General features: G+C 45.7%; 1 protein-coding gene across 1 annotated transcript in view; it reads left to right on the top strand.

Moving 5' to 3' along the window:
* Nucleotides 1–27,395, top strand: part of LOC146769237 (solute carrier family 12 member 6-like) — a gene marked incomplete at its 3' end in the record, with an annotated part of 601,402 nt that overhangs the window by 202,410 nt on the left and 371,597 nt on the right. The window contains exon 5 of the mRNA XM_085640509.1: nucleotides 25,893–25,947. Within this exon, the coding sequence (XP_085496635.1) occupies nucleotides 25,893–25,947 (55 nt within the window). The remainder of the gene's footprint in view (nucleotides 1–25,892; nucleotides 25,948–27,395) is intronic.

Below are 27,395 nucleotides of genomic sequence, written 5' to 3' on the forward strand. Positions count from 1 at the left end.
CCTGTTTACATAAGGGCGTGTTTTCCTTGAGTTATGTAACAGCTCTCCTGTTTACATAAGGGCGTGTTTTCCTTGAGTTATGTAACAGCTCTCCTGTTTACATAACCTCTCAACCGCTAAGCATCCTGGGAGATGTAGTCCGTTTTCGCTGGTTACCGTTTTCCTCCCCTCGCATGACAGGAATACTTGACATCTGTTGACGGTCTTCTCGATGACTTTGGCAGGAAAAGGAAGGAGCGAGATGGGCCGGTAGTTTTTGAGTTCGGTGGGGTCCGCTGATGGTTTCTTCAGTAGGGCGCTGAGTTCGGCGTGCTTCCAGCTCTCGGGGAAGGTGGCGGTGTTGAAGGAGGCATTGATGATGTCCCGCAGGTGGGGTGCGATGATGGAGTCGGCCTTGTTGAAGAAGTGGTGAGGGCAGGGGTCGGTTGGTGATCCGGAGTGGATGGAGTTCATCGTGCGGATGGTGTATTCGGTGTTGACCGGGGTCCAGGCTCGGATGGTGGTGGTAGGGGGTGTCGGTGCGGTCGTAGGGGGTGTTGGCTGTGTGCTGAAACTGTTGTGTATGTCTGCGATCTTGCTGTGGAAGAACGAGGCGAGTGAGTTGCAGAGGTCTTGCGAGGGGGTGATGTCGTTGTCTTCGGCGCTGGGGTTCGAGAGCTCTTTGACGATGTTGAAGAGTTCCTTGCAGTTGTGGGCGTTGTTGTCTAGTCGTTCCTTGAATGCGGTTTTCTTGGTGGTGCGGATCAGCTGGTGGTGTTTTCGAGTGGCGAGCTTGAGGGTAGTCATGTTGTCTGTAGTAGGGTCTCTGCGTCAGGCTCTCTCGAGGGCTCGGCAGTTCTTCTTGGAGCTCTTGAGTTCGTCGGTAAACCAGGACGCTTTCTTGGTGCCGGGTCCGGCGGGGGGGGTCTTCAGTGGGGCGAGGTCGTCTCCGCAGTTGCTGATCCACCTCGTGAGGTTGTTGGCGGCTTGGTCGGGGTTTGTTGCGCTGGCTGGAGGGTTCTGGTTCAGGGATGTGGCAAGCTGGTTGGCTGTGATCTTGTTCCATCTTCTGCGGGGGATCTGTTGTGGGCGGTGGTGGATCGTGGTCCTTCTGAAGCTGAAGTGGACGCAGCTGTGATCCGTCCAGTGGAGTCCGGTAGCGTGGCTGAAGAAGACGTCCTTGCTGGAGGAGAAGACGGGGTCAAGTGTGTGGCCGGCGTAGTGGGTGGGGGTGGTCACCAGTTGCTTGAGTCCGAGGTTGGCGAGGTTGTCCATCAGGGTGGTGGTGTTGCGGTCATTGTTGTTCTCCAGGTGGAAGTTTAGGTCCCAGAGGAGGATGTAGTCAGCGGAGGGGAGGGCGTGCGGGCTGATGAAATCGGCGATGTCTTTGCTGAATTGTGTGCGTGGTCCCGGGGGTCTGTAGATGAGGGTGCCTCTGAGGGTGGTCTTGTGGTCGGTGTGTATTTGGAAGTGCAGGTGTTCTGCCGCTGTGAGGGTGTCGTCGGAGTTGGTCGTGATGCGGATGGTGTTCTTGTGGACGATGGCGATGCCTCCTCCTGTCTGGTTGACGCGGTCCTTCCGGGTGATCTTGTATCCGTCCGGGATAGCGATGGCGATGTCGGGCGCTGAGGAGGCGTTCATCCATGTTTCCGTGAGGAAGGCGACGTCTGGAGATGTGGTGTCGAGGAGGTTACAGAGTTCCACGGCGTGTCTGTGGATGGAGCGGGTGTTGAGCAGGATGCACTTCAGGTGGTTGCTGCTGGTGCTCGTCTTGGCGGATGCGGTGCAGGTCCGGATGCAGGAGAACTTGCAGGATTGGCAGGTGAAGGGTCCGTGGGTGCGTCCTGGGGTGGCTCGGTGGCAGCCGGGGGTCCGGCCGGTGTTGAGTGCGTTGAGGATGGCTGCGTCGTAAGTCCGGCGGGTGGGATGGCATCTGTGGGGACCAGGGGTCCTGGCGCTGGGCGCGGTCCAGGCACGGTCCAGGCGCGGACTGGCACAGACGGGCTTGCCTTTGGCGCGCCTTCAGCGCACAATCGGCGCGCCCGCTGCGTGTGAACGCTGTGCGTACACGTGGACTACGCCATAAATGGCGTAGGGGGGGGGCTGAGTGGGAGGGAGGAGCAGCTGGGAGGCGGGAGCGGGGTGGCGCGGGGAGGGGGGGGGATCAGGTAGAGAAGGCAAGGGGGGGCGGGGCCGCAGGGGAGCAGCTGCAGGGAGCGGGGAGGGCGGGAAGACGGCGAAAGGTGGCGAAGCGGCAAGCACAGGTAGCGGGCAGAGAAGGGCGAGAAGACGGCCGGGCACCCTCAAGGAGAGCTGTGCGGCGGGTGGAGCGACCGTCACCGACCAGAGTCAGGTCAGGTCACGATGTCAAACAACGTGTTCAAATCAATCCACAATACTTTTGAGATCTTAACAAAGCGATCGATCTGCTTTTACCATTCTACAGGCTTCTCCCTCAGCCGAGGAAAATCGTTCGTAAATGCAGCCAAATCACCCCTACTCTAGGGCACATGCACGTACCCTCCATTCTGTACCTCTCGTAAAGGGAAATTTCCTATGCCTAGCGTCTCCTACTGTCTTTTTGGAACTCATCTTCTTGGACCATCTTTCCTCCCATTTATCAAGCATGATCCATATACGCATTGCTATTATCAAATCTCTGATGTGTGTCCTCAGCCCTATGACCCTTTTCTCTTCCAGTTGTTGGTCTACATACTGCAACCTTTGGTTTCCCTGAAATGCCTTCGTTTTAGACAAATTCACCTCATACTTCTTGGCCAACTCTGTCAGTTTCTCATGTGCGGTTCTTGCCTTGCGAGTCACATCCTTTGCTACAAAAAGTAACTCATCTTGTTCATAAATGTCTATCCTTTCAAGAGGCAAATTTCCATTTATTATTTCGTCTACTTCTGCTTACAATCTCACTACATCTAACATCCTCGCTTTCATGGCGCCCTTCAATATTTCTCGACAAGCTGCACCATTCCGCTCGTCGTACTCGCAGCTCTGATCTCGAGATCTACTATCTTCTGTCAGGTTCCTAAAGACTGATCGATTTCCTAAATTATCTTGCTCATCATTCCCTGCGGTTCTCTCACTCTGATTACTCGCAGGCGGTACCCACATTCTCAGATCTGATCTTGACTCGGCCAAAGACCGTGGTCTTATCGGTCTCACATCCACCTGTCCCCTGGAGGAGTCTACGGTGGTTGGCAATGGCGTACTCCATTCTATAGGTCTCGGAGCCTGTTCCATCTCGCTCACTGTCCCATTTCCCTCTACTACACTCTTTAATCCAGCAGCAGCTGACTGTACTAGACTACCAACTCTCTCTGGGTCTGGGTTGTAAACTGAAACAATGGGCCCAATGGTAACCAATACTTTTAAAGCATCCGGTAACCTCGCACCTCTCGCATCTTCGGTACTTGCTACAGACTGAATCCTCATGTCCTCTGTTCCTGTCAAGATTTTCCCTACTACTCTCACATCTGACTGAGTGTGTAGTTCACTAGTCCCTTCCGCTGGAGCCGACTTTCCTTCATAGGAATCTGGATTAAACGGAGACTGTCTTTCCGACAACAACCTCTCTACCAAGCTGTCATCCGTATCACTATCATCCTCATCTACGCTCTTTGCCTTCGCACTGTCTGTTTTCTCTAGTAGTGGGTACAATCTATCCCCCTCAATCGTTTCCACTCTCCACCTCTTCTCTAGTGCATCCCACCTCGCATCTGATCGACTTCTTCACTCTTTCCTGATTTCTGTCTCTTTTCCTATCATATGCTGCTCTGATCCATGCATGTTATGTCTCAAACTGGGTTGGTCTAGGCAGAGGTCGCAAAGAAGACATCACAGATTTTAACTGATACAACACATCCAACCTGAAAGTACCATATCGTGGGAAAATCAGTTCTCCCTCACCATGAGTCATTTTATGCCAATTTTCAAGCCAAATTATGGTATGCAATCCCACATTCTTTGCCATATAATGAGCTGGAGTATCTTCGGGAGGGGCTTCTTCTCCCCCTTGAGTAACCACATTTTTGTCACCTCTACACAATTCTCAGAAAACCTTGAAACATTTCATGATGAACAAAATTTCTATCGCGCACAACGTATTTATTCACTTCCTGATGTCAATCCACCTGTAAGTTGTTTGGCCACCCTGACCTATGATCGACCCTCTTAGGACAAGAGCTAACGACACGGGAGTTATTAGGCTGGTTGTTTATTGCAGGTAAAGAGTATGGTTGTTTAGGGGTAACTGATAAAGTCCATCAAAAGAAAGGGAAACAGAAGTTCGTGAACATATAAAGACAAAGCAACAGGTCCGGTAGCCGCTTCTGCAGGTCCCTCTGGTGTGAGTAACTTCAGGTCAGTTCCTTGAGAGGTCCTCAGGTTTGTTTTGGCGTCCCCGGGAGATAAAGGAAACACAGAAAGAACCACCCGTCAGTAACAAAGTCTTGACTCTCGTGACTGTGTGATTCACCCACCAACTATGCGTCTATTCACCAGGGTTTGTGAGGAAGGGAAATGTGAGGAACAGGGCGGACCTGACTAGTGCCCGCTTTTACTTGCTCTCCCCGCTTTCGCCCTCCCAGTCCAGCGTTTTAAAGAATCCAAGAAAGACACTGACCTGGAGCTACAGTCCTCCAGGACCGTAGCATTGGGTGTCTCGGCGTCCTGGCTCTCCGAGGGACGACTGGACACGGTAGCGGTACCAGCTGGGGCCTCACCGCCCGTCGCGTCTTCTTCTCTGCTACTCCGACTCTGCTGTTCGGTCCGTGGTTCTCCCCCTGGTACTAGTTCTGGATCCGTCACTCCTTCACTCTCCGCCGTCTTCTCCAACCTTCCCTTCGCTTCCTCTTCCTCCCTTTTTGTCTCCGCCTTCCTCGCGTCTCTCGTCTTCGTGCGGGACGTCACATCCGCCCCTACCGGGAAGACTAGACCTCCACCGTCCTCCGCTTGGAATTTGGACGTCGCCATCTTGAAGGGCACGGGAAAGGTGTTTCCGGCGTTTCCGGCACTGCCCGTATCACACCACCAATAGCAGCGACCGACCTATCGCAGCGTGACACCTTCCGGCGTCACACTTCCTCCACTCGCAGTAGTTCCCCTCCTTCACAATTCGCTTCTCACTCTTGCATTCGTCCCATTCACACTCTGAAGTAATTATCTGTCCACGAATCGACCGGACAATCACTTCTCTGACTGCCTCTGACAGTCTCTCGAAATTGTTGACCTCAAACCTGGCAACTGTCTGTCCGCGAAACGACCGGACAATCGCCTCAACTGATAGGTTTCAAACGCTCAAAGTTCCACATGCAACAACCCACAATCAGCGTTGGTTACTCACGCACTCACACATTTGCTGCCCCTATCTCGGTCTGGGTAATCAATGACGCCTCACGATTCCCTTTCAATGGTCAACAAAATCTACCTTGGGTGTCTTCTACACCATAACTTCTCAGACTACTCGTCGAGTCTAAGAATCCCCGGCCTGCACGCGCTCGCAGCCTGATCTCACAATCACTCAACTCTCATTCCAACTCCGCAAGACATCACACAATCAAATCAACATCGCAATCTACAAAACACATCACCCTATTACTACTCACTCCTCCACGAACTGCTGCTTTCCGCCGCACCGCTACTCTCCGTCAGTTTCCATCAGCTGCCGTCGTCTGCCGCTCACCATCCAATGGGTCACCATCACTCGAATTCTATGGGCCTCTAAAATCTCTTATCTTGATCTAGATCTCCCCTCACTATCAGAGATAACCATCCTACTCTGCTACCAACTGATAAAGCCAGATTCTTATCTGTCTTACCATCACCAACAATCCTCTCAGGTCGCCAGGATCTTTTTATCTGCTAAATAGTGTAGAGGGGAGTTAATCCAACATTAACACATAATCAAAGGAAAATTAATTAGAACTCCAAAGGACCTCTGACTCCAAATCTCAAATTCTAGGGGTTTATTATAAAGCCAAAAATAACTGCACATACAAGCACCTCAGCACGAGGTTAAGAAAATAAATGGGCACTAATACAAAAAAATATCCTACGCAGGAGTCTCATACGACTCAGAATAAGAATAGTCAGCTCTAGTAACATCAGGCAAGTGATAATCACTCCAATCTCTACATTAGAAGTCATTAACCTAAAAAGGAAATCAGTTAGTCTATCCTTACTCTATCTCTAAGGTGACATCCCTACTTAGCATTTTCCCTCCCAGGCAAGAGAGTAAAAAGGTGTCAGAAGTAAAGACTTCCTTAGAAGTACACTCACTTAGCCAGAGCTCGTTCTAAGATGCTCCTTCTAGCGCCCCATCTAAACCTCGACTCCTCATCCCACGGGGCACTGTCCCTAATTCAAAATCCCAAAAACGTAGAACACGCCCTCCGGCACACCTCTTCAGCCAGGTCTTCTCCCAGTGATTTTCCAGTGAAACTTGTCTCCCTTCCAACAACGGTTTACTCGTCCTTGGGTCCCAGGCACCTTCTTCGCCAAAAGTATCATCCCTACATTCCAGTATACTCCCATATTGGCTTCTCAGGCCATCCTGACTCCTGAAACAAAGAGTTAGTTCCTCTAACGAGCTAGGTATCCTTGCACCTGCAACAAAACATGGGAACGAGAAACTTTCCACTTCTCTGAGATTTTCTAACGTCCTGAAACCCAAAGCCTTACCAAGGGAAATCAATTTTGGCCTGCAATATTTAGCTATACTCCAATTATGGGGCCTGTAGGGCCCTTGTCTCTACGCACAGTTGCTCGCAGGTAAAAACCTTGATAAATGTTCAAAATAACATTCTTGTATGTAAACAAATCTTTTGTTTTGGAAGAAATCTCTCAATTCCACTATAGGTGTCACATTAAAGAATAAAACAATACTTTATCATTGGTTCATCGCAATTTTATTCATTGGATGTCCATCATTTTCTTCATACAAATCCAAATGTGTAATAACTTTGCTTTGATAAATGCCCAATGCATTTCGAGCCGAGGGGCTCTTCTTCAGGGGCTCAGTTTCTAATGATAAATAAACAATGAATTTGTCAATCAATATAACAATGATGTTAAAGCGTCATTTTGCAAATAACAATGTAAAAACGTTATAGGTAAACAAACTAAATTTTGTAATAAAAGATGACCAGGAGTGACCAACACCGTGCGTGACTGAATGAGTGAGAAAAGATTTACAACAAATACAATTTAAAAAATCTAAGAAATCCAATCTAACCAAACAGGAAAAGAACATATTAAAGTCAATTCAGAACAACACTGAGATACAGATTCAAAAAGCAGACAAAGGAGGCGCCATTGTCATAATGGATCGCTCGTTTTATATGGACGCTGTACAAGAACACGTATCAGACACCCAAACATACTTGAAGTTGGATCAAGACCCCATAGCAGATCTCAAAGCCACTTTAGTAAGTATTTTAGAGCACGCTTTAGAAATGGGATGGATAAATGAAGCGACTAAACAATTTCTTACAGTAGAATATCCTCGGAAACCTACCTTATACATGCTACCGAAGATCCATAAAAATGTATTCAATCCACCCATGCGACCTATAGTAACGGGATGTGGTACCATTTTCAAGCCTCTTGGTCATTACATAGACTACTTCTTACAACCTCTGGTTCAAGAATGGCGCTCATACGTAAAAGACACAAAGGATTTTTTATTAAAATTACAGAAGGTAACATCCATTGAAGACATCATTTTTTGCACTATAGACATTAAGTCTTTGTACACTTCAATACCACATACAGCTGGCATCAGTCACGCATGGTGTTGGTCACTCCTGGTCATCTTTTATTACAAAATTTAGTTTGTTTACCTATAACGTTTTTACATTGTTATTTGCAAAATGACGCTTTAACATCATTGTTATATTGATTGACAAATTCATTGTTTATTTATCATTAGAAACTGAGCCCCTGAAGAAGAGCCCCTCGGCTCGAAATGCATTGGGCATTTATCAAAGCAAAGTTATTACACATTTGGATTTGTATGAAGAAAATGATGGACATCCAATGAATAAAATTGCGATGAACCAATGATAAAGTATTGTTTTATTCTTTAATGTGACACCTATAGTGGAATTGAGAGATTTCTTCCAAAACAAAAGATTTGTTTACATACAAGAATGTTATTTTGAACATTTATCAAGGTTTTTACCTGCGAGCAACTGTGCGTAGAGACAAGGGCCCTACAGGCCCCATAATTGGAGTATTGCAGAATTGGCATCCATGACTGTTGCATGCCTCTCTACAGCACGCTGATTTTAAACACAGTAAATCAAGATTAACATTGATCTTCCAAATTAATTAATCACAGCGAGTGCCTCAACCACCAATATTGTTGTTCCAGTTCTGCAATATTTAGCTAACATAAGAAACGAACAGGCCTTTTTCTTTAAACGTATATGCGATCAGGCCTTTACACAATTTAAACACACTCTTATAAAATCGCACTATAAACATTGATTTCATTTCTCTACATATATAAGAATAAGCAAACTACACGTTCAGACTTTAATATGGTGCACGTTTAAACCTAATGCATCACATTACACAAAAACCAATCATTATGCGTTAAACTAAAATACATTTGCAATTAACTACGACATTGCGCTTCATAAATGGCATGGTTACTTTTCTATAATAAGCAGTTTTTAGTAACACATTTCTAAGTCACACGTTAATATGGGTCCTTTATGTGGGTGCGGACTAACAGTGATTATGGTGCACCCCTACAATTTTCGAAACCTGGCGCTCTATCAATACCATAGAGACATGGAGACTTTGAAGAATTGGGTTGTGCATTGGTTCGCGTTAACTACTATTTGCAGCATTAACAAAGTCTTCCAGAGCATAATAATGTTAAGAAGAGTACGTTGAGTTGGCAATATGAGGAAATTATGTCAGGGAGATTGTGTTGTCGTGAAGTTTTGCAGCCCAGAGGTTATGGGGTCTCTGATTGAAGAACTCTCAGTTAAATATGCCCTGACACTTAACCACACTGATGATACCATTACTGCTGTCCCACTTGGCTACTTTTACAAACCTAGAAACGAGCCACCATCACATCTCCGCAACAAATCCCATCATATAGACTTGTTTATGATACAACCCATGTCCAATAGGTGCTGTAGCGAAACTGATTGACTGCGGGATGATGTAGCGCAACGATAGATGTTAATTACGCCTTCGCTCCCATAAGCACTGTTAATAATATTTCAAATAGCCATTTATTACATCGGTTTTTAACCATTACGTCATGGAATGTTGCAGGAGTAAAACATTAGTTCATTGGCAGGGAATGGTTCAAATCGATACAGAATTGTGCATCAACTTTATTGCAAGAAACTTGGCATACAGAATCTTTCTTTATTAATGGTTTTAAAAACGATCTCTACACAAGCTATCTCTTCGAAGATAGGGAGAGCAAAAGGAGGTTTAGTCTTAGTCCCAGTAACTTCACCATTAATTTTACAGAAAATTTACATTAAATCACAGTTTTTCAATTTTTTATATGTTTGCACTAAAGTAAAACAATGCATAGTAGTAATAAACTTTTATGATAATGTTGTTGATAGTACTAGACATAGGGTAATTATGTCACTGGAGGAGGAGTTGGACGACTTTTTAAAGGGGTTGGGGGGAGATTTGCTTATTTGGGCCGGTGATTTCAATTGTGAAAAGTGTAAAATTTTTATAGGGGATCAATGTGGCCATTGTGATGAACATGGCGACCCTTGTCCTCATTTCCCCCATAAACCATATGGAGAAGTGATTAATACTGTTATGTACAAACATAATCTAGAAATTATGGAGATAGGCGAACAAGAGGGAGAGACTGTTGTCCAAATGTATGAAGTAGCGAGATCCTAGTCTAATATTAACCATGCCCTAGTATCAGGGAATTGTAAGGGTTTTGTTAAAAACCTTTATATAAAGGCAAGTCCGTTTAGTGATCACCATCTGTTATTCCTGATACTGAAATTAAGCCCCTCACAACAAGAAAAGGTGAGCATAGCCCCTGCTGATATTAGAACACAAGGAGAAAATGGGATTTCTATCAAATGGTCTGGTGTTAATCCCATGGTGTTTATGGAAAGTACAATTCAAAAAAATCAAGAACACATAAATATCTGTTTGGATAGATCTTCCCCAAATACAGATATAGCTAGGGCATTCCACAACATTGCGGCTGCAATCTCTGGAGATTTGAAAATAAAAAAACACAAGAAAAATAGCAATCACTATCCCAGATGGTTCGACCAGCAGTGCTCCAAATTAAACAAGGAAATAAAGGAAGCATGAAAAGCTAGACCGAGGGACAGAGAAAGAATTTGTATGCTACGGAAAAATTGTAAACAAACGTTAAATACAAGAAAAATAGAAATTCGGGAAAGGGCATGGGAAAAACTGATCCAAGCAGCTGAGACATGTTCTATTTTACTTTGGAAAACAATAGATCATCCCTTTTTAGGTCTCGCGCCTAACGTTGCAGTCTGCAGCACTGCTCGCGTAGCGGGAGACCTCTTGTAGGGGTTTTAAAACAGCCCTAGGAATCGCACACGCTCGTGCGTGTGCTTTTCCTTTTGGGCCTCGCTATTGGCCTTTGCGTGCGTCTTTTTATCCAAGACAGCACGCAATTGGCCAAAGGCGGGCTCATTGCTCCGCCCATGGCCTATTGATGTCTGTTACGTGCACCGCTGCCATGTGGTTTCAATTATCATGCCCAGACACGGGCGCGATAATTGAAACCACATGGCAGCGGTGTGGTGCGCGCGCACCACTCGTGGGCTTGTTCTCTGTGTCCTCAATGGGTCCCTGTCAGCTCGGGCAGCGGCCTGAAACAGAGATGATTGGGAGGGACCATGGGTGTGGAAAGCTATATCCTCACAGGACTTTGTCTCTTCCCTCAAATTGTCCATCATGTCGCAGAGTCTGACCTCCTCTCTCTAGTGTCTCCTTGCGCCATTGCCTCCTTTCTCATGAGTCTGCTTCGTCTTTATGTACTGCGTACAATCAGCGGCACTATCCATCAGACACACACAGGGTGGTCTGGCCGCCCTCGGCATGAGTGGGCTGCGCAGACAGTTTCTGCTCTCACCTCGCACTGGTGACTTGTGTCCTGAATTACTGCCGAGATCTGACCCGCGACCCGTCCGCTGCCAAAGTCTGTGATGGTGCCTCAACAGGCACTGATGCCTGTAGCGCAGCAGTGAGTGCAGCAGAACCGAGGCCATGATAAAATTCGAGGCCTGCTCCAGTCCTTGACTCGAGGCCTGGACCGCGGCCTCTGCTCACGGTGCAGGGGGAAGTTGTCGCAGCTGACTGGCCCGTACCGCAACTGCGCTGCAGTGTTCCACAAGTAAGTGTGTCACACTGACTACCTTTTAAGTACCAGATGGGTTGTTTCAGATAATAGTTGCTTGTATTACGGTCTCACTCGCCCCGTGACATTGAAAGACACTAGCTCACTGTTGTAATTAGCGATTGTTTCACTAATGTACATTCCTGAGGTATAACCTACTTCTTTTGGTAATTTTTGAATTCTAGCGCTTTGTAACTGTCTGTGGCCATCCATCTAATCACATAAATGTTCTTGCTATATAAAAATGTACACAAATAAAACTTGTATTCCCTCCTTCTTCCCCCTCACCCCCGTACCAAACCCTCCATTTCTGAGACGTCAGCCCATCTCCTGTCAATGAGGCGCTATCCATCTGTTAGAGTGCACGCTAGAGTACCGCAGGGAAAGCCAGCAACCTTTCAACATCTCAGCAGTGTTCTGACTGCAGAGCAGCGGGGTATTTCCGCACATTTACACCTGAATCATTGCACAGGGAGCAAGGGCCTCGAAGCACTGCTGGTTTTGTTTAACGTCCTCATCAAGAGCTCTTTTGTCTGTCAGCACGAGCGAGGAAGTGGCCCGTGTGAAGCCCCTTGAATGTAACCGGTAATGCGCCTCTTTGCCGTTTCCGGAAACACTGCCCAGAAACACAAAAGTATCGAATAAGTAGCACTGCTGAATGTGACTCTGCAAAGATGAATGGTTAGTCCACTTGGGAAAACACGTGACGATTTCCAATGTCTGGATCACACTAAGCATTCCACCCCCCACTTAGTGTAGGTCCAGGTGGGAAGTGCATACACAAATGCGGGCCAGCTAAGAAGAAGCCAACCTGGGGTTGCTTGTACTTTCCTTCAGATGAGATGTCCTTGAGCAGGTCTGCCAGAGCCGCCTCTATTGGGTTTGGGCCAAAAATGGAAGTTCCAGAACCATCAGGGGTATGGTGTTGGGTATGTCAGATATCTGAAGTGAGGTAGCATTGGCTCTGAGAGACATACTGACCCCCATTTGGGACCCTTTCCAAATTTCGCACACTATTGTTGTTTTTGTTGCTTGTTATGGCAGAGTTTACCGTAACATGGCCATAAGTTTCAAAGTGCTGCGCCATCGGGAACTAGCCCATCGGTCCCAGCCATCACGCTGAAACATCTATGACTGAATGCCAGCATTTCTAGGGTTGCCGCTGCAGGTACAAAAGGATTAATTTCCTATTGATCAAGTCACTTACCCTTCTCCCATCCTCTTTCTGCACCAGAAGAAGCGGTGACAGGATATGTAAACACGCAGTGGTTCTTATTTGCATGAGGTGTAAGAGGGCAGGTGTAGAGTTGGCAGGGGCCGTGCCCTAGCGGTATTGATTCACAGGATTTGGAGCCAGCCCAAGACTGCACAAAAACGCAGTAAAAAGCTTCTTTTGTCTCCTTCACTTTTTTGGGCGCCATCTACCATTATCTGCCCAGTTTAAGCGCGCAAATCCTAGTTGAGTATGCACGACTCCCCCACCACCCATCTCGGCAGGGACATGATCACTGAGACAATGTGATGGCTTTCTTTAGCAGGACAGTGAAGAGATGCAGAATCTTAGTGGGTGCTAAAACGCTGCTTACGAAACCCATTAAGAATCTGCCGATGTCTGAATGTGGTAAAAATAGCCCTTTTCACGCCTACTTGAAGGCGCCACATTTATTCCGTATTACAAGGTAGCCATCACCGAAATCCCCTCCACGTCCCTGCTTAAATTGGTGGAGGGGGCATGATTTCTACTCTCAGCTCTACCAGGCCCACCCAACTAAGAGAGCTTTGTTTTAGCACAAGGATAGCTGTTCATTTCTACCTTCAAGCAAACACCCTCCTGATCAGGGAGGTCGAGATGTGTTACTAACCTAGTGTTGCACATCTGCTGTTTCACTGCTGTAGCCAGGAGCCCACCCTTTTGTGCTTGGCATTTGGTGCGCCTAACAGCGCTGCACCAGTGTTGTCACCCAATCATATATCCAAGTTTCGAGTTTGCTTATATGTTACATTTCAGTATTTTCAGTCCACTTAAGTGGCAACGTTTTAGTGCTTTGTGTGTGACACTCTCAGCGACTAGCACACAAAATAAAAAAGCATTTGCAATGCAATAGGTCTCGCATTTACGTGAGTTTAAGCTATTGGCATTGTAAATGACAATGCCTTTTATTTATGTTTTAAAAACGAAAACAAAAATAAAAGGCATTGTTATTTGCAATGTCAATAGCTCAAACTCGCCCAAATGCGAGACCTATTGCATTGCAAATGCTTGTTATGATATGAAATGATAGCCTGTGATCAAAATTACTTTCCAAAACTTCTTTTGCTACAATACCCTTTTCCAAAACATATTTTATAATAACCTCGACCTACATCAATATGCATTCTATAGCACAAAATACAAACTACTGCAAAAAGTATTTTTCTAATTGGACAGTGCAGTTTCACATGTCTGATTTATTAACTATGCATAAAGTATTTTTAAGAATCTATAATATTTCTTTTCAATTTGAAAAGCGGATAGTGAATAAAGAGAATTTAGAACAGAAAAATTATTCTAGAATGTAAATAAGTTTAAAATAGGTTGCACTGAAATTAAATGCTATAGAAATGATGTGTTGGTGGTCAAATAAAGGTTTGGAGATACTAGGGCTAACACCATCTGTAAAGCTAATGTAGAGAGATTATAGGGTGCGTATCCATATGTAAGAGAAATCATATTTTTTTTAATTCTGATTTGGTACAACAAGAAAATGATTCATAAAATATGTTAACAGGATGAGAAGGAATTTAAAATTTATAAAAATACATTGGTTTAGTCAAAATAATAGAATGTGTAGAATAAAATTGTTATGGAGAAGAAAGTTTTGCAAAAGATGTTAAGAAAAACTATTTTGTTGAAGGAGCAATTTCATGTAACACAAATGCTGGATTTGGGGTGCATCCGAGTATCCTGAAACTTTGTATGCATGCACATGTGCCAAATCAAAGTCTTACCAATCAGACACATAGTAATAGTGAGGCCTAAGCACTTGGAGGTACTTGTAACACAGTACTGGAGTTGATTCCCAATAGACTGCAAAATTCATATTGTATAAAACACTTGTATTGGGCTAAGGACACATTTAGATGGTGGTGAGTTAAGGAGTGAGGGTCGTCTTAGTACTCCCACCTAGTGTTTGATCCGTGCATAAATGCTGCAAGCAGCCTTTGGGGTGGCCAGTTGTAGGGACTGAGTTTTTGTTAGATGAGAGATGGGTTTTTATAGAAATTATCTTCATTTGTCAGCTATTTTGCCCCTCTCATACTGTGTTTCTGTTGCCACAGTCTCTTAAAACGACCTTGGGGCTACTACTAAATAATACAGGTGATGCCAGGGTCGGATTGGTAAGGTGGGCACTCGGAAAATGGCTGAAGGACCGGTAGCCGAGTTCTAGCTGTGGGCTGCTTTTTTGGGCAGCCTGGGGGCTGTCTGTGCTGTTAGGATGCCGCCAGCGGCCCAGTGGGTGTCTGAGTGGCCTTTCTAGAGGCAGATGGACTGAGGTGTCCCACCCTTTCTCTAGCTGAGCCGGCCCATTAATGTATGCTGATTTAGTGGGGGCAGGGGGCCTGAGCGCAAGTGGTCTCACTTGCCTTCATGTGTGGCTCAGCAGTGTGAACTAATCTGTGCATTTTTTTTATCTAAATGAAGTTAATAACATATGCCCCGCCCCCTTTCTTTACAGAAAACTTTGCTGAAGCAGTGTTTTGCGGAAAGGCAATACGCAAATGTGGGCCACTTTTTTCTTGGTGTCCCCGGGCCGATTTTTCATCCCAATCCAACCCTGGGTGATGCATCAGTTTACTAAGATATCTAGACTTTATACCAGGTTGGTAGAATCTGGGGCTTGCAAGTGCAGTCGAGACAGCATATGAACGAGTAAAGTAGTGAGTGCCTTATGTGGTTGTTTAGTATGTATGCACTCCCTTATATGCAATCCGGCCTAATTCACTAACATTTAGCTGTTAGTGGGTGTGAGTTACTCACCGAGTACTCCTGACTTACTTATAAATTCTGAGAACTCCTGGCTTACTTCTGGAATTTAGTGGTGAGGCAGTAGTACTTCAAGTGTATGTCGCATCAAATTCTTGGAGAATCGAGCCCGCCATGGTTAAACATGTCCATAGGTAGAACCATGGGTAGGTGGATTGAACCTTAAGCACTGAGAAATGTGGTGGTCTTCAGGTCACAAGTTTAAATTTCAGCAAGCCGACTCGGCCTTCTATCCTTCTTAGGCGGGTAAATTAAGTAGCATTAATTTGAGTTATAGTAACATCTAATGTACAGCTCTTATATACGGTACAAGTGTTTTGTGAAGCGCTACATAAAAATACGAGTTATTCCAAAGTTTATTTCAAACTGGACATTTTAACGAACTGAAGAGGCATGTGTGTGTGTTGTAATGAATAAATACCATAAATTTGTTCATCATGTCCAGACTTTGAAGAAATCCTGAAACACCCCTTTTCACAGGGTACGGAACTCCGGTTGATTGCTTTATCTTCTTCAGAAAGAAAGGTTAACACCGTGAAACTCTTTCACACTAGTATTGTTTACAAAGCATTTATCTCTTTACTGGGGACGTGTGTCACCAAGTGGTTACAGTTTTAAAGTCCAATACAGGAAAAGGAGATTAATAAAGATTATACATTTTCTTATTCCTTGACCTGTTCAGAATTCCAGTCATTAAGTGAAAAAAACCTGGGAACGAGAGCTTAACGTGCAGATTGAGTCCTGTGCTCCCATTGGCCAGAGGACGCTCCTAGCAGTTCACTGCCTATGTAAACAAACTACCACAAGATCGTCTTTCCTTTGTTTGGCGCCTTTACGGTTATTAATACACACTGTGACCTTCGCAGACATCCATTACCATCGCAATAAGGATCGGCCAGTCATTAGTGCCCGGAGTAAATCCCACAGCTCTGGTTCAGCTGATAATGGATAAAGGCCCCGCGCGCAGCCGAAAATATAAATAAATAATGAACCCCTGCATCTGTCAGCATCACTTGGGTACACCGTGTACCAGGGCGAAACACCACACTGGGGCGACCTAGACTGGGAAAGCAAGGATATCCGCAGGTGTGTGCAAAATCCATCGTCCCCTCAAGTCCTCCTTATGAGATTCTGTTGTGGTGCTGCTGCACCCGGAAGTCCTGGAATTTACCGAAGGGATGGGAATTCCAATGGAAGCCTGTCAGTTCTTACTTAGCATAGCCTGCCAGGTTTTCACCGGTGAAATGTGTACTTCGAAATTCCTGGTGGGTATGTGTGTGTTTTTTCATCGCGTATTTGGTAATCACTGTTCATATGGAAGCTCCAGTTTCTACCTGAATTGGGGTTACTGAGAAATCTGCAAAAAGGCCTTGATCTTCCTTTTTAGGTCTCGCCTGGCGTAGGCTGCGCTCATGCGCAGTCTCGCTTGCGAGATTTAATGAGATGTGGTTATTTTCTGTAAGGGGTATTAAGCCCCGCCCCTCTTTTCCATTGGCTGGCGTCACCGTTTATGCTAAACGGTGGCCAGCCATTGGAAAAGAGGTGTCCGTTTCGTATTTGCTTGGCTTTCTGTGCCGTCCCATTCGGACGGCCTCGCCTGCTTTGCGTTCGTCGCAAAACGTTTCTTATCTTTATGGGGCCAAACACATGGCCCCATAAAGACAAGAAACCATTTGGCAGGCGAGGCCGGCAGAAAAAGCCGAGCAAATACGTCAGGGCGTAATGGCATCCGCTTGGCTTCTAGGCGTGGTGTTTACTGGGGGCTGGAGTCCCCTCTGGCAGCGGGAGGCAGCTGGCGGCAGAATGAAGCAAGTTGCGGGCTCCAATAAGCACATAAATCACACCAACAAAGAGCTGTTCCTTGTACTGGGGGCCAGGGATACAATCCCTTTCATGGATTACTTAAGCGAGGCAGGTTTTGAGGGCTGGATTACTGGGGTACAATCTTTAGCCTGAGTCTCGCAGAGCACATCTATCCTGATCTCCTGACAGGTATCGTAAGAGCCACTAAACAATCAGATCGTGTCTTGTCCGAGTTCAGACTCCAATATCCATGGTCTCTACAGAATCACTCCCCGTGTAATCTCAACAATGGTGTCACTATTTAAAGCAAGCCCCAAGGCGATGTCACCGGTAGAGGTTTGCCCCCGTGATCTTTTTACTGCAGGGGTATGTGAAACGGCCCCCTCTGCTGTTGTCAGGGAGTAGAGAAACAAAGTGTGCCCCCGTAATGTCACAGGTGCCCCGGCCACCACCAATCTCGGACCAGGTGCGGTTACTACTAGAAAACCCCTTCCCGGTTACTACAAGACGGTAATAGGGCTTCGGGACGCGTTGAAACTCCGCCACCGCCTCTGCTGTTAGTGTCTCCCAAGGGCACCTCCACGCTCCGAGGCTCTCTTCCCCCCCCTTCCCCGCAGGAGCCAACACCACTCCCACCGTCGACGTGAAAAAGGAGGGCCGTTCCGCCCCCCAACCTCCGGCTTCTGTTTCGCAGTTACCAGGGCCTCGGAGGCCTCCTTGGTAGTAACAGGACTCCCGGTCCAGGGGAAAACACTGCTTCGCAGTTCCCTCTGGCGGCACTGTGTGGGTGAAGGCGCAGTTCCTCAGGGAAGGGGAGAGCACTCCTCACTCTCCCGCTGCTGACGACCTGCTGGGCGAAATTTTAAAGTCGTTTACACCAAGCAGTAAAGCGAAGCGGCAAGTCTGTGTGCCCCAGAGTACAGGGGGAGATTAATAGCTGAGATGCGGCGAAACGTCTTTTTAGCAGGAAATATTTTCCGCACTATATTCATCAGACTGACTTATGCATTTTTTTCTCAGCTTCTTGTGCGGGGCCCATGTTGCCAACACAAAGCACAATATAAAAACGTTAGTTATTGCATTTACGAAATGAAGGTTTCTGAGCTAACATTGAAAAAAGTTTAGAGGCAATAAGAGGACTAAAGTAGCATCTGCTCACACCAGGTACCATCCTGGGCTGGTTCTGGGAAAGGGGAAATTTGCTTTTCCTCTCCTAAAAATAAACAAGCATTTGCAATGCAATAGTTCTCGCATTTACGCGAGTTTGAACTATTGACTTTGCAAATGACAATGCCTTTTATTTATCTTTTAAAAACAAAAATAAAAGGCATTGCCATTTGCAATGTTAATAGCTCGAACTCTTGTAAATGTGAGACCTATTGCATTTTTAATGCTTGTTTTTTTTTGCTGTGACTTGTCAATGTCAGAACACTTAGAACGCTGATGTCTTAAGAGAAACTCTTCTGTCTATTTTTCAGTCGGCGAATTTACAGAAGCAAAATTCATTATATCCGCATTGTCTTCACTCTTAGGGCAAGGATTACGTATATCAATACAGACACACTATGGTACCTTACACGAGAAAGTAATGTGTTCTATAAAGAGTGAAGATAGAAAGCCATACTTGGGGAATAAATCTAGTTTTTAATATGTTAAAGTTGCAGAAAAGAAAACCAGCATTGGCATAGCCAATAGGTCTCGCCTTGGGGACCTTATAAGTGTTTAGCCATGCAATGGTTTATGTTGTTGCACCAAGGATATTGTGCTGCATAACTAAATACTTATAAGGTCCCAAAAGCGAGACCTATTGGCTATGCCAATGCTTGTTTAACGACATATCAGCTGCTAAGATAGACACTCTAGTAACTCCCAAGGAATGGCTGATCCACTTTGAACATATTTTTAACCCCAAAAAAGAGGACCCCACGACTGATGATAATAGTAACTTTATTTTAGTGGATACTGTCAAGATAGCACCCATCGCCCTAGACTAAATTAAAACTGCCCTAAACAAAAGCGCAAATGGTAAAGCTGCAGGACCAGACGGGGTTCCTATCAATATTTTTAAGTCTAGTATTGATTTTTGGTCCCTAATTTTAGTAAGCTTTTTAAATGCTACAATAGGAGGGGTGTTACCTGCAACTTGGGTGGAAAGCATTATTGTCCCTATTTTTTAAAAAAAGGTGATAGAGGGAACGCAAAATGCTACAGATATATATCCCTACCCAATTCAACATCGAAATTGATGGGCAGAATCATGCTAGAAAGATTAGAAAGCTGGGTTAATGAGGAGAATAATCTAATTGACGCCCAGTATGGATTCAGATGGGTATAGGGACGGTAGAGCAGTGCGTTGACCTCGAGTTATTGATAGGGAAATATACCCTTGCCAAAGAAGGTCAACTACATCTTTGTTTTGTTGACCTCACTAGCGCATTTGATCTAGTTAATCATGTAAAATGATGGCAATCGTTGCAAGGGATGGGTGCATCGCACAATATTATAATTTAATTATCACAAGTATATGCCCTTCTGACTTCAAGAGTCCGATACGGGCCAAAAGGTGAATGCACTTCCCATTTTAGAGTTACCTGTGAGATCAGACAAGGTTGCGTCCTTGCACCTCTTTTATTTTTTCCTAATATTAACAATGTTGACCTATCTTTGCCGAATTTTAATGCTGACGCCCCTAGAGTTGGTACACGTGTAAAGCCAGTACTCTTATATGTAGACAATGCAGTTATATTATCAAGGACTGCAAGGGCTTCAATGTTTAATTGAAAACTTCACGCAATTTATGATTGGAAAAGATTTAAAACTGAATCTTAGTAAACCTTTTGTCACGACTTGTGGGAAAAGTAAAATAAAGAGTAGGACCATGATGTAGAAGGCTTACATATTGAAAGAATAACATTTTCATATTTAGGACGCCTCTTTAATAGGAATGGAACTTGGGGTGCACATATCGACCTATGCAAGTTAAAATGGATACGATCGAGTGAGGGTATTTTTTAGATTTTCAAAATAAATTGGTAACAAGCCAGTACAGGAAATCCTTACACTATATAGGAGTAAGTGTATCACAGGTACATGTTATGGAGCAGCACTATGGGGAAGGGCAAATACTTCTTTGCTGCAAATTCATGAAAATAAATTCCTAAGGCGGTTCTTAGCAATTCATAACTCAACTGCTTCATATCTAGTTCATAAGGAGCTATGTGTACCTTATATTAGCGATTACATTAGTACGGCAGCCCTGACGCTTTGGCACGGGATTTGGAGTAAGGTGGAGAGTAAATTCACTAAGGAAAGAATAATGGATTGCCTTGCCCTTGGTTACTGTAAAAAATATCCCTTGGCTACAGTATATTTATAATCTTTTAGTAGAGTGTAAGTTGTACATTGACTTTTACGACCCACAGCTCATCCAGGATTACATTAAAGGGGACCTAAAAATAAGGTTAGCAAATTCAAGGGAATTTGCAAGAGATGTAGGAGTAAGCTCAAAATCGAGTGTTAGATCATTCTGTGAAGGCCTGCATTTGTCGGGTTTCCAATCATACCTCATCTCAATGAGAAATGTGCAACACAAATTTTATTTAACAAGGTTAAGGATGGGTACCTTAGATTACCAGATTGCATGCCCCAGAATGGGCAAGTGGAGTTATAATCTTCCAAACTTCCCTTGTGATGGAAAGTCTTCACAGACCACATTGCACTTTATACTTTTTTGTAATTTTTATCGGGACATCGGGAAATTTGTTTTACGACCTTTATTGCTAACAAATTGTATTTTTTATAAATCCGCTTTTAATTATATCTGTAGCCTGGAAAACGAGAAAGTTTGCAATGCCGTAATTGTTTTTATACAAATGGCAATTGGAAAAAAAGGATAATTCTCATTTGGAAGCCTTGACATATGAAAATAACTAGATTCTTTAATATTTGGTTAAGGCTCTATATACTTATGCTGGAACATAGCCATTGCATCGTACTCTTGAGTCCTGCTCCCTAGAGCTTTGTTTACATAACTATTGTGATTAATAATTGAGAAACTTCTTACAATGAAGCACTATTATGCACTGCACTTTGTATTGTGACTGCGAGTTCAAGTTTACATAATTATTGTGTTTTTTTAAGCAGATAAATGTTCCTACTTTTTAGCCTGAGTACTATGCACTGAACTGCTTTTAACAAGTTTATATAATTATTGCGATTAATAATGGAGTTGTTGCAAGCACAGAAAACCTCAAGATGGAGTATTATTATCAGACATCCCGGGAAGGCGCAGACTCTATCCAATCTACCCACATTATTTAGCGATTAAAGAGATCAAGAAAAAGTTGGTCGCCACCACAAAACACTACTTTAGCGAGAACGAGCGCACGGTGGAATCGCCGTCGGCACTCTGGGAAGCCTATAAGGCGGTCCTACGAGGCCAGGCCATTTCCTCAATATCGCATCACAAGAAGCGCCAGCGCCAACAACTCCACGCGCTGGAGGAAAACATGCAACGGGCAGAGGCGGACTACGCCGCCGATGCTACCGAGGAGGCAGCGCATGGGCTACAGCTGGCGCAACAAGAGTACAAGACATTTGTATGGGAGGAGGCGAAAGCCAGACTACAGACCACGAGGCACACAGTTTATGAGCAGGGTGACAAAGCGGGAAAGCTGCTGGCCTGGCTAGATAAGAAAGACAAAGCTGATAGATGGATAGCTGAACTGGCCGCGCCCAATGGCGCGCCACTCACAGACCCCCAAGACATTGTGGAGGAACTTGCGAGGCACTACGAACGCATCTACACCCCAACTGCAACGGCCACTATGGTGGAAAACATAGCCTTCCTACGTGACATTCAAATGCCAAAGTTGGCTCCCACAGCGGTGCAGGCGCTTGAGGCCGACATTACGCTGGAAGAAACGACTCAGGCCATACTCGCACTCCACACGGGCAAGGCCCTGGGGCCTAATGGTATCCCGGTGGAGCTCTTCCGACACCTGCTTACAGTCTTAACACCCCACCTCTTGAACATGTATAATGACAGCTTAGAAAGGGGGGAGCTTCCCAGAGACCAGCGCTTGGCCACGATAGTAGCAATACACAAGCCCGGGAAACCGCCAAACAGTTGCATGTCCTACCGGCCCATATCCCTGATCAACGCGGAGGCGAAGATACTAGCCAAGGTGCTAGCGAGGCGGCTCCAGCCGTGTCTGGGGTCGGTGGTCCACCCGGACCAATCGGGGTTTCTGCCGCAGCGGAACACAGCGCTGAACCTGAGGCGAGTAAATAGCGTCATGGCACGCAAACCCCTCATTCAAGAAGACGCCATAATTCTCTCCCTGGACGCGCAAATGGCGTTCGACATGGTGGAATGGCCGTTTTTATTCGCGGTGCTTCACCACTTGGGTTTCGGTCCCAAATTCATAAAATGGGTGGAGCTGCTCTATACAAAACCGATGGCACAGGTTGTGGCCAATGGGAGGATCTCGGGTACCTTCCCTCTGGCGAAGGGAACCCGGCAGGGCTGTCCATTATCCCCCCTTCTATTCGCACTCGTGTTAGAACCCCTGGCGGCGTGGATACGACAAGACCAGGTAATCCGTGGGCTCAAATGGGCGCTGGGGTGGGAAGACAGAATATCACTCTACGCGGACGACATACTCCTTTATTTGGCCTCACCGGCCCGATCACTCATTGGCCTCATGGATATTTGCGTAGCGTTCGGCCGGGTCTCAGGGTATACCATAAATTGGGGTAAGTCACACATTTATATACTCGCAGGCGATAGGCCCCGCCTCCCACGTAACTGTGCTGCTAAAATAGAGACTGAGGGATTTATGTATTTGGGCATCTACATAACGGCGCAGGAACCCCGCTTCATAGCTGAAAACCTTAAAAAACCACTGGAGCGACTACGCAGGGATGTGCAGCGCTGGCGGTCCCTACCGCTCACTCTCTTGGGCAGGGCAGCTCTCTTTAAAATGATGGCGCTCCCACGGTTCCTATACGCCCTACAAAATACGCCATTCCCGGTCGCCCCGGCATATTTTCGAGAAGTGAATAGTGAACTCAGTAAGCTGCTGTGGGATGGCAAGGCGACACGTATAGCGATGCACAAACTAGTGAAAGGGTGGTATGATGGAGGGATAGCTCTCCCGTACATTAAACTGTACTACTGGGCCTCCCACCTGATGGTGATCAACCAATGGCTTCATGCTGATCAGGGAGACCCAGCCTACCGTATGGACAGACACCTACTGGGGGAGGATAACCTAATGGGAATACTGTACAATAGGAATCGACACAAGCATCTTATCGGCCCTACAGCACACACAATCAAGATCTGGCACGCAGTACAGAAGGAGATGGGATGGGAAGGAGTCATCACGCAGGCGACACCACTCTGGGACACCGATACACTGGGCAGGCTACGAAACACGAAGGGGTTTAAACAGTGGGATTTGATTGGTATCTCAAAGGTAGGGGATGTGTGGAAAAAGGGGAGCCCGGTCCCGTTTGAGCAGTTGCAAAGGGGCTATGGGATGGCAGACACGGAGGCGTTTCGCTATTTACAGATAAGGCATGCCCTTACGGCGCTTATACCACAAGGCACTAAGCTCCCAGAATCCACACCCCTTGCAGACAGGCTCCTTACTGATCATATGACGAAGAAGGCTATCTCACTCACATATAAAAAACTAGTAAATAACCAACCGGACCCGACTCAAGCCCTCAAAACTAAATGGGAGGCCGACGTGGGGGATATGGATGAGATGGATTGGCAGGACGCGCTGGCATCACCTCGAGAAGTGGCGATCTCATCCAGATTTAAGTTAATACAACTTAAGATACTACACCGTACCTATTACACCAGGACACTACTACATAAACTACATAGAGCCGACACACCGCTCTGCGTCAGACAGTGCGGAGAACCAGGCACGTTCTGGCACATACTATGGCAGTGTCCACACATCCAGACCTATTGGAGGGCAGTCATGCGAACAGCTGCGCAGGTCACAGGGGCAACACTAGTCCCTGATCCCAGGGGGTGCATTTTGAATATTTGGGACGAAGCGGATATCACGCAGACAGTGCAAACATGGGTAGCGTTGGGGATGGCGTTGGCGAAAAGAGACATTGCGCAGCTGTGGGGAGCCAGGCAGGCTCCGACCCTCCAAAAATGGTGCAAAGGGATGGACGACCTAATGGTGACGGAGAAAGCGGTCTATGTGCACAGAAGATGCCCCAAAAAATGGACTAAGATATGGGGAAAGTGGAATGACTATCGAGGAAACATTTGTGAGCCCCCGCAGGATGAATCCCTCACGGATGACTCAGACTAACTTGGGGTGTCTGTGGTGGTATCACACAAGATGTTTGGCACGATGGGGGAAGAGGGTGTTAGAGTCCTGAGGAGACGGAATGGAACTATTGAAGTGCTGCAGCGGCTGACACGAGCAAGCTATGATGTACTTGATAATACACGCTATGGTATTGCAGTATTGGTTATAAATGAAAATGTTAATAAAAAGAGTTTTAAAAAAAAAAGATGGAGTATTATTATGCACTGAATTGTTTTTAATCGGCTCAAATAATTATTGCGATTAATAATGGAGAAATTTTTTAGAATGCTTTTATGGTTGTATATTATATACCGAATAAAGCTGACTTGAATTGATTTAATAATTTTTGCAAGCCCATAGGTGTCTTAAAGACAAGAAGGGTATCAACTGCGAATAGGAGAGTGGCAATTTTTTGGTTTGCTAGAGAGGGAGCGTCCGCTGGGATGGCAGATAAAAATTCAACAACTTGGTTGATGTAAAGTGAAAACAAAGTTGGAGTCAGGACGCAACCCTGGCGAACCCCCGCTGTATTTTAATGGGATCGGTGATTTGTCCTTGGCTACCCCATCTTATCCTGGCAAAGTTCTCTTCGTGCAGCCTAATTAAAAGCGCCAGGATTCCCGGGAGCATGCCCTTCTCCCTAAGCACCCACCAAAGTTTGTCCCTGGGATCAAAGTCAAAAGCTGATTTTAAGTCTATGAACGCTATGTATAGGCTCCCCTTGCCCAGCAATACCACCTTCCAGTACAGCATGAGGAGGTGGAAGACCTGATCGATTGTACCAGTCCTCCCGCTTGGAGGAGAGAGAGAATATGATTCTCATCCATCCAGGCCTAGACCTTAGCTAACAGCGAGCGGCAGAAGACTTTTTGGACTCAATCGATCAGGCTGATTGGCCGATAGTTAGAGAGGTTGGCCCTATCACCATTTTTAAAGATAGGGATCACTTCGGCACCCTTCCATGATTCCGGGATCCTCCCCCTGCCAGCAATGTCATTGGATAGTGTCGTTATATAAGTTGCCTATAAATGAAAGAAAAAGGGGACAAAAGAGGGAACAAACTATCTAAAGTGTCAAGAAAGAATTAAAGACTAAAAAGTAAAAACACTGAAGTTAAAAACTTTTCAAAGCTCTCAGACATTACTAACCTTTCATCTTCACTGTATTTCATAGTCTAAAAAGTGGTCTTCACTATAAAAAGGCATTTGTGCAGATTGTTTTAAATATTAGCAATGTTCCTTGACTGTAGGCTGGTGCACTGGCATTTTCCTGCAAAACAGGCATTACAGAGGCATCTGCTTTTGATTCATAATCATGCTATCCTTTTCTTTTCCAGACACTGCTGACTGCCATTTCTATGAGTGCCATAGCAACCAATGGAGTTGTGCCAGGTGAGCTGTGATTTCATACCCTTCTGTCCTTCTGTAAATGAGGAAGCCTGAAGTTGCTCATGGCCAAGTTACTCATCCATTAGCATGGTTTGATGGACCTGTGGTCCTCATATTTTATCCAGTTCTGTTTTTAGGTCTTGGCTAGCATGGCTGCGCACATGCGCAGCTCGCTCGGCGAGATTTCATGATTCTGAGGGAATTCTGTAAAGGGCTTCAAGCCCCGCCCCTCTTTCCCATTGGCTGGTGTCACCGTTTATGCTAAACTGTGGCCAGCCATTGGAAAAGAGCACTTTGTGACGTAGACTTTTCCATTTTTAAGACGGCCCACTTGGACGGGCTCGTCTGACTTCCTCCCGTTGCAAAAGGTTTCTTATCTTTATCGGGCCATGTGTTTCAAACGCATGGCCCCATAAAGACAAGCTCCGCTGCGTGTTTATTTTTGCATCTCGCTAAACCGTGGCTGCCTGGCGAGTGCGCACTCCAGCCATCATAACCCCTCTCCTCCACTACCCGACACCCCCGCGACCTCCCCCGTCTCAGAAAACGCAGCCGACGATAGTAAATTTTGCTGCTGCAAAACCGGGATCGCAGGCAGCTCTGCCAATGCACCTCACTCCACTGCGTATTGCTACAGTTATACCAATATTTCTCACACGGAATGTGGCTCTTCTTGCAACGTTCACTAGTGTTTTCTACTATTTATATAATGTGTAACGTAGAAAACAGAAATAGCTCAGCACACAACTCAAATTCATGTATTATAGACAGAAATATATGTCAAAGTCAATAAACAAACAGGTATGTAATATATCCCCAAAGATTCACGGTAAACTTCAGTATCTTGATGATTAATTTTTCTTTATTTAGTTGTTCAAGTTATTCTGATTTAAAAGTACAGCATACAATTCATGGGGGATATATCACAACCTGTTTGTTTATTGACTTTGACATATATTTCTGTCTATAATACATGAATTTGAGTTGTGTGCTGAGCTATTTCTCTTTTCTACATTTTTTGGGTGACACCAAATATTAGGGACGCATGAAGGTCACGTCCCTGGCTCTTTGCACCACATTTTTGTTTATTTACACTATTACACTAGCTTGATTGGTGCAGGTTTTCTAGTGCCCTGATCTCTCTGCTGTTTTGTATTACATAATGTGTAACGTAACTGGCGCTCATGTAAAGCTCTCTGCCTGGCGAGCGCTTGTTTCCCACAGTCCCCGGGCAGCGCACCGGGGGCCGGGGTCGGTTGAAAACTCTGCCCCAGGATCCCGCTGGGCTCACTGCTAGGAGCAGGGCGAGCCTGAAAATCCCAGCGCCCCCTCTGCGTGGACTGTAAACTGTGTGACGGGGGAGTTACAGGCCCGACCACCACCATGTACCTATCACCATGACGATTTGCGTGATATTCATTAAAAGGCGACTATGCATAGAATGAATCCAC

This window comes from Triturus cristatus, unplaced genomic scaffold (assembly GCF_964204655.1).
Source record: "Triturus cristatus unplaced genomic scaffold, aTriCri1.1 SCAFFOLD_289, whole genome shotgun sequence".
NCBI classification, from domain to species: Eukaryota; Metazoa; Chordata; class Amphibia; order Caudata; family Salamandridae; genus Triturus; species Triturus cristatus.